The sequence below is a fragment of the Drosophila innubila genome (assembly GCF_004354385.1).
Source record: "Drosophila innubila isolate TH190305 chromosome 3R unlocalized genomic scaffold, UK_Dinn_1.0 2_E_3R, whole genome shotgun sequence".
Lineage (NCBI taxonomy): Eukaryota > Metazoa > Arthropoda > Insecta > Diptera > Drosophilidae > Drosophila > Drosophila innubila.
In genome coordinates, this window is record NW_022995380.1 from 31,701,243 (window position 1) to 31,714,679 (window position 13,437).

At 31.0% G+C, this 13,437-nt stretch overlaps 2 protein-coding genes and 1 non-coding gene across 3 annotated transcripts in view; 1 reads left to right on the forward strand and 2 right to left on the reverse strand.

The window, feature by feature from the left end:
- Positions 1–8,201, reverse strand: part of LOC117789930 (protein pellino) — a 40,816-nt gene extending 32,615 nt beyond the window's left edge. Inside the window, exon 1 of the mRNA XM_034629137.1 lies at positions 8,061–8,201. Within this exon, the coding sequence (XP_034485028.1) occupies positions 8,061–8,071 (11 nt within the window). The 5' untranslated portion in view covers positions 8,072–8,201. The remainder of the gene's footprint in view (positions 1–8,060) is intronic.
- Positions 8,202–10,463: 2,262 nt separating this feature from the next.
- LOC117790272 (transcription initiation factor IIA subunit 2) lies at positions 10,464–11,762 on the reverse strand. Its single transcript, XM_034629662.1, has 2 exons — positions 11,610–11,762; positions 10,464–10,839 (listed from the first exon to the last, which is right to left on the reverse strand). The coding sequence occupies exons 1-2, from the start codon at positions 11,679–11,681 to the stop codon at positions 10,588–10,590; spliced, it is 324 nt and encodes a 107-aa protein (XP_034485553.1). The 5' UTR covers positions 11,682–11,762; the 3' UTR covers positions 10,464–10,587.
- Positions 11,763–12,954: 1,192 nt separating this feature from the next.
- LOC117793074 lies at positions 12,955–13,149 on the forward strand. The gene has a single exon (XR_004618217.1). It is a non-coding gene; the product is annotated as a U2 spliceosomal RNA (small nuclear RNA).
- Positions 13,150–13,437: the final 288 nt, after the last annotated feature.

The window sequence follows — 13,437 nt, forward strand, 5'->3', positions numbered from 1 at the left end:
GTGTGGGAAATTAATTGTTGAGCATTTTTAAAGTTGCAAAAAGTAATGTTCAAATCAAGTTAACAAGAGCTGAAGTAGACATTGAGCAATTGCCATATAATTATTTTAAATGAGTTCACAAAACCGATTGAAAAGACAAACTCAGCTTCAATATTAAGGGTCATTTGTGGCTTTGTTTCCGTTCCAGAAATATTGTAGCGTAGCTTACCTAGAAGAGAAGAGAGAAAAGGAAATGTTAAGTAAATTGATATAGATTTTATATGATTATAATTTTTAAATTACAAATTCTTTGTTCATTACCAGTAAAATAAATTTTTACTTCATCTATATAAAAAAAATAAAAAATTTTAATTTTTAATATTTATAACGAAGTTTTAAGTTTTTTTTTTTAAGTTTGGGCACAATTTAAGTTAATTTTCTTTGGAAAGTGTATTAGTTTTAAGGCAAAAACACTTAAGTGCAATGACCCAAGTCATAGATACATTCACAGATTTATTCACGCATCCTGCAGACCTGCATCTTTCTCTGTTATTTTTTTTTCTTTTACTTTCCTGCGGGTACCCAAAACTTAGCAAAGCACAAAGGATTCATGGAGCGGACAGGTTTACTGTACGTGGCCAACAAGGATGCAAAGATGCAAAGATACTTGGATGCAAAGATACTTGGAGCGTAACCGGAAACGCTTGCAATAAAAGTTCAAAGTTCTTAAAGGACACGGTGTGTGTATGTGTGTGTGTTTGTGTGCATTTAAAGTGCAATGTGCCAACAACGAATTAAGGTCAAATCAGACACAAAAGCTTAGAGCAAAGCACATCCCCCAAAAAGCCTCTTCATCCCCCTTTAAACTTCCACCAGCATCAACGCCTTTTCCAAAGACCAGACATGACGCGACGACTGCTTTGTTTGTCAGTTCGTCAGTTCGTGAGATTCCCCATATTCCCCCTTCAGGCTCCTGTGCGGTCTGTGGTCTGGGAGGAGAAGGTGGGGATATTTCGCATATTAATGACAACGACACGACATACAAGTTTTTGTTGCTCTTCTTCTACTTGCATGTGGGTCCCTTTTTATACCCTTGTGGAGAGTATTTTAGTTTCGTAACAAAATGTGTTACGCATATTAAATGAAGATAGTGTTAATAATTTAAATAATAAAATAAATAAAAGTAGTTAAATCAATTTGATACATTGTATTTGTAAAATATATATATTGTATTTATAATAATTAAATAATAATAATTTACAAAAAAAAAGTTTATTTTGTCCCGAAATGTGTAAGACAGAAATAAAAATTATAATATTAGTACAACAAAATAATAACAATACATAAAAAAAAATATTTAAATAATTTGAATACTTAATTTTTTTTTCAACATTTTTTTTTTTAATTGGATCAAAATTTACAATTTTATAACTATAGATCTCTAGTTATTATTCATAAGAATGAAATAATAATAATAATTTACAGAGAATATTATAATTGTGCAATGAAACAAGTTGAAAAAATATCTATAAATACAAAATAATAATAGTAGTTACAATACATATAATGGAAAACAGAATAAAAATAATAAATAAAAATAAAATAATACACAATCTTAAAATAAATATTTGGCCGATAAATTTTTTATGATTATTGAGATATACCAAACATTCAGATTCTGAAATAGCTTTTGTCTCATATGAATTTCGATTTATTATATCTAAAAACGGTCATTCGAAAACTTTAGGGCAGTATAGTCCCTAAGTAGGCTTTCACATATGAAACTTTTTTACAACACTGTTTTAAGGGTATCAGATCTTCGTATAATCTTTCTTTATGTTATTTTTTTTAACATTTTTGTTGTTCACTTTTTTTTGTTGCAAAAAAAGAGAGCACAGGATGTGTGCAAGTTTTTCATTGCAGCTGCAACTCAGCGACGCTCATATCCTGAAAACAGTACGAAATACGTTTCCTGCATCAAGTTTTTTGCATTTTTCGTCCATTTTGTTGAGCGTGTATAAAAATGTAATGGATCATAATATGCCAACATCAAAATACTAGAGTATGTTTGCATTTTAGTAGAGAAATTCTCATTCGGAGCAGGAATTCTTAACAAATAAATACATATTTCTGAAATTAAAAATATACCTTTATTATATAACATATAATAGTATAATGATTCACTTAAATTGCAATAAATAAGCTTATAAATAAAAAAGTAAACCTTTTAAAGACAGATTTGTTGACTTATCACAACAATTTTGATAGCTTCCCAACAGTTTGGGTTCAGTTAAGACCGTTTGCAGCTTTGATTTTAACAATCCAATCTCCCCAATCGTTAAAATTTATTTTTTATACATATTTTCCTTTTCACTTTCATTTTTCACATATTCACACGAGAAACCCAATGCAAATTTGTCGTAAATTGTTGTAAATTGCTGTAAAATGGCTTAACACAAAAAAAAAAAAAATTCAGTTGACCAACAAAACTTTCACTTGAAAACGACACAAAAAAATCAGCTTCAACTACCTTAAGTGGGTCAAAATGCTCCCCTGCGAGAAAAATTGTTTTCTTTTATATTTTTCTTCTTTTTCTACCTTTTTTTCTCATTTTTTTCCCTTATCGCAAACTCTTGAAATGAGATTTTTGCCTGAATTTGAGCCGAGTTCAAATGGCAATGCACGCAGATGAAATTGGTTTTCCAGCAACAGCAACAACAACAACAGATACAGAGACAAATAAAAGATGCTCTGTTTGAACTTTGAACTCATCGTCTGTTCGTCGGTCAGCAGCAAATATTACAGCTATTTTTGACAATGAACTTTGACATCTCAGTTAGCTTAGTGCAGTTGAAGATACTTTTTAATCTCGAGACGAGTCGAAATGTTGTTGACTTATTTCAACTGCTGACTTGACTGTTGACGCTTCTAAGCACACAATTCTTATCATAGATACACACACACATAGCCATACATAAGTATACACATTGCAGTCTCAAAATCAGGTCACGTGTAAACTGTACATACATATAGTAACTTGAATGATTCCATTTCTTTGTATTTAGCTGTACAACCAACAAGAAATAAATAAATTCAGTCATATATATTAAAAATGAAAGGAAATCGCAATCAAATTAATTATAATGCTAATAGTTTTTCTTTCAGTTACAAATTTTAATTTATACATAAAATAATTTGCCTTTATACTTTTTTAATTAATTTTTTATTCTAATATAACTTTTTTCAAATTTTATAATTTAACTGCCCTTAGCACACAAAGATCAGTCAGTCAGGACAAACAGTTTTATGTATTTAGATATAGAAAAAAATTATATTAAATAATTTATAAATAATATGAACACACTTAATATTGAGTAATTTAATAAATTGTGAAAAATATAAATTTAAAATTTGAAAACATTTTTTTCTGGGTGTAATTGTGATTATTGTTGTAATTGTTGTTGCATCTTATCAGCTTTTGAGTCACATTCTGTCTGCCACGCAAATAAGCTGAAATGTTAAAGGCAACATTTGCTATTCTGACAGCTTTTCTGTCTTTCTCAAGCAAATGTGAATGAAATGTTATAGCTGCGACGAAGAAAGATTGAAGGAAGAGCGAGAAGTGAAAAGTGAGACAAAAAGCGGCGAGATTTGAGGGCTTAAGTTGAATGCAAAAGCCTATTGAATGAAATAAGACACTGGCAAGTACAGTCAAGCTCTCCTAAAGGCAACTAACAGCTCAAAAATAAAGATGGACAATTTTGCAGAGAAGCCCAAACCATCTCAAATAAATTCCTTTCTGTTGATCGTATCATATTTCCAAATATTGTAATTAAATCTATATTAATGATCTGTGTTTCCATGCATAGATACATTTGTATCTTGTAGTGCAAACTAGTGCAAATTATATTTAGAAACATTTTTAGTATAAAAAAAAAATATGTGGTAATATTTATAATGAAAAAGTTCGCTTAAGGCAAGTTTTACAATATTTCAATTGATTTCAAAAATGTATAAACAGAAATAGTTACATTTAAAAACACATAGATACATTTGTATCTTCGCACAAATTCGCAGCAGGCACATAGTATTTTAATTTATTTCGAAATCTCAAAGATACATTTGTATCTGAATTCATTCAGTACAGTTGTTACATTTATATTATGTGTATTTACATTTATTTTAAGTCTGTACAGAATAGTTACATTTATTTATACAGCCATAGATACATTTGTATCTACAAGTAAGTGTATATTGTATGTTGCTCCCACGCTTTGACAAAAACCAAACTCAGCATCAAGTCGACAACAACAACAACGATAAACAACAGCTGCATGAATCATGTCCATGAATAATAACGGTTAATTATGCGCTCTTGTGTGTGTGTGTCTCTGTGTATCTGTGTGTGTGGCGGCATTTCATAAATAAATTTGCACTTAACAAATGTACAGAATGTTGCTAAGCGCAACAGGCTAGCAACATGCTGCAGCAATGTTGATAATGATTAATGAAGCGGGGGGAGTGAGTGGAGGGGGCGGGGGATACTGGAGATACCAACAAGGAAGTCGTAAAACAAAGCAATGCTCCATGCAAAAAAAGAGAGAGGAGAGAAGACAGTGAAATAACAACAACAACAACGGAATTAAAATTAAATTTTAATCGCCAAACTGAACGAAAAGAACAAACAGCAGCAGAGAGCGAGGGAGAGAGAGAGTGGTGGAGAGTGGGAGAGAGTCACTACGCAGACACTCACCAATTCAAATGCATTCTAAATGCATGCATACATACACACATACATACATAATGGATAATGGCGTGCAGACAAATAAATTTTCAAGCATGCAACACAACACATATACAAATATATATGTATGTATGTGTGTAATTGAAAAATTTAATAAACACAAAAGATCTGCAGCGGCAGAAAAAGCAACAACATTAATGCGGGCATACAGTAAGTGAAAAAAGTGTTTTGACCAGTTAAAAAAAAAGAATTACACTATTTCTCTTGCAAAAAATAATTATATTTTGTAAAGCCTTTTTTTTCTTATTACATTAAAATATAGATTTTTACTTAATTTATATATTTTGCAAAATTAAAAAATAACAAGTGAGGACTTGTATTTTGTCCAAACACTTTCTTGATGTGCTATGTATACATATGCAGGCACACACACACACACTTATGCATACATGCATACATATGCAGGGCTGGAAGACTGGAAGCTGATCGGCAAGCATCAACAACAACGAGAACAACAACCAGACGAACAGGTAAATGGCAAGAATCGAACAGGAAGTGAGAGCAAGCGAGCGCGAGAGTGAGTGAGTGAGAGAGAGAGAGGCAGAACCACAACGATAAGATAAATAAATACATTGATAAATAAGCAGCAGGAAACTAAAACTACAACAAACTGCGCTCGTGGTCAAAACAAAAGACAAATGTAAAAAGGGCAAAAAGACGAACAAAGCAGGTAAAAAGCAACACAACAAAAATTACAAGAATCGCTTTAGTTGTTGCTTTTAGTGATGCTGCTGCCTGTGTGGTGATTTAGGGCTGTGGTGGAAAAGGGATTGTGGAAGGGGAAAGAGGCGCGACGATCGACCGAAAAAGCAACTGTAAAAATGCAACAAGAACCTGCTGAGACAACAACAACAGCAAGTAGGAGGCAAAAGGCAAAACGCTGCCAACATCTAAAATTACATGAGAGACAAAGAGAAGAGCATCTACATATGTGTGTGTGTGTATTTCTTTATGCATTTGTGTTAAGGAAAGCACACGAGCAAACAAGAGAGCGAGACAGAGAGAGAGAGAGAGAGAGAGAGAGAGAGAGAGAGAGAACTGCAACGTATGCAGTTGTCAGTGCTGTCAAGAAAAAAGGCTCATTTAGGTTTATTTTGCCCATATTTCCTTTAAAAAATCACAACATGATCTTTAAAATTTGGTCAAAAATAATGATTATTGTTTAAGTTTTAAAGTTTAACTTAAAGTTAATTATTATTTCGTGGATAAATCAGTAATAATTTAAAAATAAAGATTATTATGTAGTTCCTTATATTAAACCTTAACAGATTAAGGTGCCTGAAAAAAAAGACAAGCCAGAATTTCCGCTACTCGCTTTTTTCAATTCTTAACCGCAAGAAAAAGCCAGATTTGACGATAAAAAAAAAGCTGTTCTGGCAAACTCTGGCATTCTCCTGCTCAATGTTGTTGTTTCATTTTAGAACAGCACTGTTATTTTTTTAAGTGTGTTCCGAACAGATAAAAAAGCATAAAATTGTTCAGAAAATCAAATTGCAGACAAAAAAAAAACTGACATGTTGTTGTTGTTGCTTTGTTGTTATGTTCGTCTAGGCGCATGCGTTGTTCTGTTGCCGCGTTGGCTTTTCTTTAGTTTCTTCCTCTTATTCTGTCTGTTGTTGTTGTTGTTGTTGTTTTTGTGCTTTTACATTTTCATTTTTCGGAAAAACGCACAAAACAACAAGAGAATTTATGCGACGCCGCTTGTCGCCAGTTTGCTTGCATCTTTTTCTGTTTTTGTTTCTCGTTCTCTTTCTGTTTCTTTTTCTGGTGGTGGCTGCTGCAGCCGAAGGGTGTGTTTGCTACCCCAGCAATTAAAATGTACACAGAATTATAAGTCTGAGACAAAAATAAACAAAATAAAAACAATTTCTTTTTTTATAATAAAAATAAAAATTTAATGAAAATAATATACATACATATAAACAAATGGGAACATAGATTTTTTCACAAAAAATGGTAACCCAAAAACTTTTAATCTATGGTCAATTCTTAGATGTTTTTACCTAGAAACTATAGTTCTAATCTTATCAGTTTCTAGTTCCCACTGTTTGGGTTGAAAAACCCTTTCCTGTCCGTTAAGATTTTTTGTTTTTCAACTACATAATTTATTATGAATTTGTATTTTATTTTATTCATTTTTTTGTAAGTCTAGTGCTTAAATCGTGCTATACTGGGTATCTAACAGTCGAGCATCTTGACTGCTTGTATTTGTTTTTGTTGTCCGCATTTGGGGCTGTTGTTGGTGGAACTCAGAATATGGTAAGAGTCACAATGACTGAAAACTGAATAACAGATTGTAACTGCGACTGTAACTGCGACTGCGACGCAGTTAAAAACAACCTCCTCTCCTCCCCACCCCCCTTAACCCACACAATCCGTTTCCATTCCCGTTACCTCCCGCTAAACAATTAACAGAAATAAATTGCGTTATAATTCTCTTCTTCTCCTTTCGTTTTATCAGTCAGCCTAGAAGAAGAAGAAGAAGTTCAACAGACCCACAGTAATAAATCCAAATAATTCTATAAATAGACATGAATATAAAATAATATGTCTAGGCAGGGAAATGGGGAAATTTAGGGGAACGGGGGGAAATGGGGGATGTGGACGGGCGCTAATTTCTTGGCAATACAAATGGGTTAATGAACTACAACAGTGTTGATAAGAAAGTGCATTATACTTATCATCCTGGAATCAAGTACAGCACTTACAGTATGTCAAGTAATTGTTTTGACAAGCCAAACAATTAACATATTTGTATTTTTATTTTTAAAAATAGTTAAACACAATATAATTCGATATTTTTAATTATTTTTAGGGGACAATAATTAAACTAAAATAAAAAGTATAAAAAAATTTGTAATTTGTACATAGTTTATTTTGTCTAAACAATTTATTGACTCTTATGTACGGTATGTCAATTAACTGTTATGACAAATTAAATATTACAATTAATTTAAGTAATAAAACGTAAATAACCGTAATGTAAATAGACGTACAATTAAGTCAAATTTTATAATAAAAATCAAAAATTAAATTTGAGGCTTAAAGATATTTGAATTGTTTATAATTTTTCCGGTCTCTGGTTAAGTACAGTTAGTCAATAAAATGTTTTGACAAAATACAGAACTCACACATTTTTTAAATAGAAAAATAATCTTATTTTAACATAAATATTTTGAAGAATAAAAACTCAATATACGCATTTTTTATTTTGTAGAAAAAAATACACTTAAGATATATGTGAAAAGAGTTACTTGTATTTATTGTGTTTACTTACCGTTTGACCATTTTGTTGGTTACCCCAGAATTGTTTTCCTGCTGCGTTCCAATATCAACGGATTTATTATAATCCAGTTTTGAGGTAAAGATTTTGATCCGACGAAAATCAATTTTGACGATGTCTGCTTTAACCCTTTTTATTTAATTAAATACAAATTTTTTGTTGTTGAAATTAATTTATATTTGAAATTATTTTGTTGTTGTTGTTGTCGTTAATTTCAATTGCACTTTTCTTAAAAAATAAATGGGGCTTCTTTGCAGGAGCTGTGGAATTCCAATTGGAAACTGGATGACTGGAAGTAGCAGAAGACTGGAAAGCAAAAAAAGAACGAGAAACAAAAGCCAACAAATTTATAACCATTTAATATACATAGACGTGTAAACAATTAAAACAACAACAAAAAGTGCTGCAAATATTATTGTTTATATTTTGCGTATTTTATGGCACTTCAAAACCAACAACAACAATAAAAACAATAACAACGTCGTTTGCGTTTTGCGCTTTGATTTCCGTTCTCTCGTCATTCTACATACAGTGGTTCAAAAAAGTGTTTTGACAACATACAAAAATATTTGCAAAATCTTGCAAAATGCACATACAGTGACTTTCCGCTTATTTTATCCCCTATATTTATAACTATGTTTAGCTTTTATTGTTAAAATAGATATCAAATATTGGAAAAAGTCTATTTGTCTGGGCCAACTTCAAATAAAAAAAAAAAAAAAGCCGCCCCAAATAGAGGGCAATTTATCATAAATTTAGCCGAAAAATTTGGTTTGGGGACTCAACTAGTTTTTTTTTTTAAATGTTTGAAATTTCCATACAAAATTGCCTATTTTTGTTTGCCAGATTTGGAGTTGGCCCGGACTTATAGACTTTTACCATTTATTTAATAAATATTAAAAATAGAACAAACAAGTTTGTGAATTTTTGTATTTTGTCAAAATACTTGCTTGACCAACTGTCGGTATGTTTGTATGCAGTTATTGCTTTTCTGCAACACTTCAAGGGCTTTGAAACAACAAATACAAAAACAACAACAACAACAACTTGGCCACTTTATTGATTCACTGTTATTATTTGTTTTTGCTGCAAAATCAAACACAAAATTAACACGCGCAGTTTCAAGATGAATGCACTTTATATATACATACATATATATATTTTTTTTGTATTTTATTTTATGCGTTCGCCTTTTCCGTTTTCTCTACACACACATACACACACAATCATGAATGTATGTAAATTAACATTTATATTCATATATATATGTATGTATGTATGTATTTAGCAGGCAAGTGTATTTTTTTTTTTTTTTATTTTTAATTTATAAACACACTTCGTATATATTTGTTACCTTTTTGAAAAACAATTTATTTAGCAACTTTGTATTGCAAGCGAGAATAAATGGATTTTCATAAGTTCTCGTTTTTACACCCTCTTTTTTTATATATATTTCTTTCTCTTTTCACAACATTGGCTGCAGTTGTTAATAATTGATTTATTTAGCACACGTACAGCGTTGATTTTAATAACGATTATTGAAATTATGTTTGCGTTTCGAACGATACAATTAAAAACAACTTGTCGTTTTCAAAAATTCTAAAATTACTTTAAGCGGCGGTCTGCGTGCGAACACGACGCGCTGTTGTTGCGTTTTGTACACCTAAACTAGAGATGTCGCCACTCTATCGATATATCGATGGGCACAACAGAATTTGCGATGTTTAGCATGATAGTGCGATAGTGCAGTTATCGATAGCTTTAATAACAATAAACAAATTATATTTATATCACTTTTATGCTGATAACTTTTAATTAATTTGGGAAACTTATAATTAATTAAAACGTTTATTAAACTATATATGTTTATATCGATTTTTGCTGTTAATGTCAATCGATTGTCCATGAACACCTGTTAAAATATCGATGACACATATTAATTATTCTTTAATAACAAAATAAATGCAGTCTTTTATTAATATTATTTTTCTAATTATTTATATGTTGTTCTAATCTGCTTTTTTTTAATTATATGTCTTATCGATTTTTGTGTTCATTAACAGCGATTGTAGAAGCACTGTTGTTACACTATCGATATCAAGTATTTATTATTATTTTCTAAGTAAATGCAATTTTCTATTTATTTAGAAGATGAGACGTTTAAGCAAATAATATGCTATCTGATTAATTTAATAAACTTGCAGCTGGTGTGTTCGCTTAATTAGCGCTATTAGTATTTTTTATCGACAGCGATTGGCAGCCCGGAAGACAGCGCGTAAATTTAAATGCAAGTCAAATCAGTATTAATAGGGAATTTTGTTTATCTAACATTAATCGTATCATTAAAATGTTTTAAGCGACTTATAAACTTATTCTTATTAAGAAAACAATTGACAGTAAATTATGAATTAAAGGTTTACTTCCACAATATCAATAAATCAAGCTTATCAATAATTATAACTTAAAGAGTAGAACAACATGCAACGTTGCATGTTGGCGGTTGTTGTTGTTTCTCTTGCTGTCAGTTGAAGTCGGCACTTTTTCCATCACAGGCCACAATTTTGACCTTGTCGACCTTGACAAATTCATGCACTTCTCGAAATTCCACATCGTTTAACATTAGGGTCCAGACATTGTCACAGAAACGATACGTATTCAATTTGCCCGCTTTAAATGTGACTCGAGCCTTAACTCTTTGATTTAATGCATTGTTAATACTTTTATCGAACTGCAGCAGAACTTTGAAGGCCAATGCGGGAGTTATTTGTCCATACTGAAAATATACAAGTCAGAAATTAAGATTTTTTCGCATATTCTGCTTTAGGAATAATTTATACATTTTCTTCATGTTTTAAAATTTACAATTTTATATATTATTCACTATATTTCAATATTTATAATTATTGAAGCAGGAACCTTTAATATGGACAATTTTTATTTTAAATAAAAAAGGCCCACTTAAAATGGACCATTATTATTTTAAAATAAATAAAACTTACGATATATTCATTATAATTTATTAAAAATTATAATTATGTTTATATAAAAATAATTATAATAATAAATTATAAAAAATAATGAGTATATGGTTCAAGTTTTATTAAAAATAAAAAATATCATTAATATGTAATTTTAATTTTTTTTGTTTCTTAAAAATAGTATTTTTAAAATACTCAAAAATCACTGATAAAGAAGATTCAGTGTGTTTTATTGTAATTTAAAATAAAAATGGAATTATTATATTTTTTTTTATATCAAAATAGTTTTTTGGACACACTGTATGTAAATTTGTTTCCTTCTGAAAACACTTACTTGACATACTGTGAGTTTTATTTACAAAGGCTAAAATGAAAGAAAACTAAACAAAATCACAAATTAACTTTACAAATAAAGTAAATGCATTAAATGCACACCAAACGTAGTAAATTACAATTTTATGACAAATGTGCAACCATTTAATTTTATTTGCTTGACAGATTTGCGACGCAGCTTGAGTTGATGCTTGATTTTAATTTATTGCGTATTTATTGCTGTTAAACTCACCTGAATTAGCTCGTCGAGACTCTCCTGTAGAGTATTACCCAAAGTGGTATTACGATATAATTGATACGACATTTGATTAACTTTATGCGTTTGTTAAAATTAAAATGAACAATGTTATTTTTTTTCTTGTGCTGCCAAATATATTGTAGAGATGGCAGACAATAGTGATAGCGCACCTTTAATAAGGGTTGTTGTCAAAATATTGATATATCGATAGAAACAGTTAAGTATCGGTATTTTGATGCGATACGGTTGGCGCTATTTTCTATTCCTATTTACTTTAAACTTTGTATTTTTGGTGAATCTGGAAAGCAAAAATTTTGCAAATATTACCTCAAGGGCAAAAGTAGCAATAAAATAATAAACAAAACTACTGGAAACACAACAAATTCAAAGGTATAATAACCACCACTTTTAAATCGCACACATACATTGATGTTATCGTTATATATCGATATATTTATAGTATTTATTTATTTTATTTATTTATTTAAAAAGCTAAAAACTCTTTCAATATGTTGAAATCAATGCATGGTAACCGATTTTTGGGATCCCGCAAAAACCTGTACTCTCCACATCGACCACCCCCATACCACCACCCCAACTACATTGGATCTTATTATTTTTTATTGGATCTTATTTCAGTACCATATATACCGATAATTAAAATTTATTTTTATGTTAAACTAAATTTATGACAACCGATTTTTGTGTCGCCCCACCCACCGATCTGCCCTACCCCCACCACCATCCCCACAGCCCCAATGGATATTATTATTATTTATTGAAATATTTTTAAATTCATTTGTTGTTAGTACAGAATATACCGAAATATAACAATTTTTTAACATGTTGAGCTGCATTTATGGCAACCGATTTTTTGGTTTTTTGTGTCGCCCCACCCACCGATCTGCCCTACCCCCACTACCATCCCCACAACCCCAATGGATAATTTTATTATTTATTAAAATATTATTAAATTCATTTGTTGTAAGTACACAATATACCGAAATATATCAATTTTTTAACATGTTGAACTGCATCTATGGCAACCGATTTATTGGTCTCCGATCTACACCATCTCAACCCTCACTCATACCCCCTACCCCACTGCCCCCACATCTAATTAAATATTAATTATATATTTCTTTTTACTTTCGTTTCTATTATGAAATGTTTTGTAAAATATCGATATGTTGCGATACTTGAATGACGCGTTTGCCAACACTGTGCATGGTATGGCGTGTTTTGGAGCACTGTTTTATTTCTCATGTTGCGCCCGACCAATTCTCAACTGGTTCTAGCTCCCCATTAATGTAGTGGGGCTCGTTTTTCTGTTAAAGTTATCGCTTCTCGGCCTTTTGGCTAAGATCAAAGTGTAGTATCTGTTCTTATCAGCTTAACATCTGATAGTTTCTCCATTGGAGAACAACAAATGTTAAACTGATTTTTGGAAATAGACGGAGTGCTAGGAGCTTGCTCCACCTCTGTCGCGGGTTGGCCCGGTATTGCAGTACCGCCGGGATTCGGCCCAACTGAATAATGCATTTAAAAATACAATTAGATTACATTTAATTTAAATTTGATTCCCCCTAAAATTTGGAGTCATTCCAAACTTGTGGTTTATCGGAGTAGGGGGTCAAAAAACTGACTGAAACTGTCGGAGATCTTCAAACGGGCATAACTTTGCGAAAATTCAACCGATTTTCAAACGGAATGTTTTTGATCTCTAAATGGTCTCTAAATTTGATGTATTTGATTATTTCATAAAAAAATTATTGCACTCTGGATCTCGATTTCAATGCTAAGGGTCCCCTTTGAATTTTCG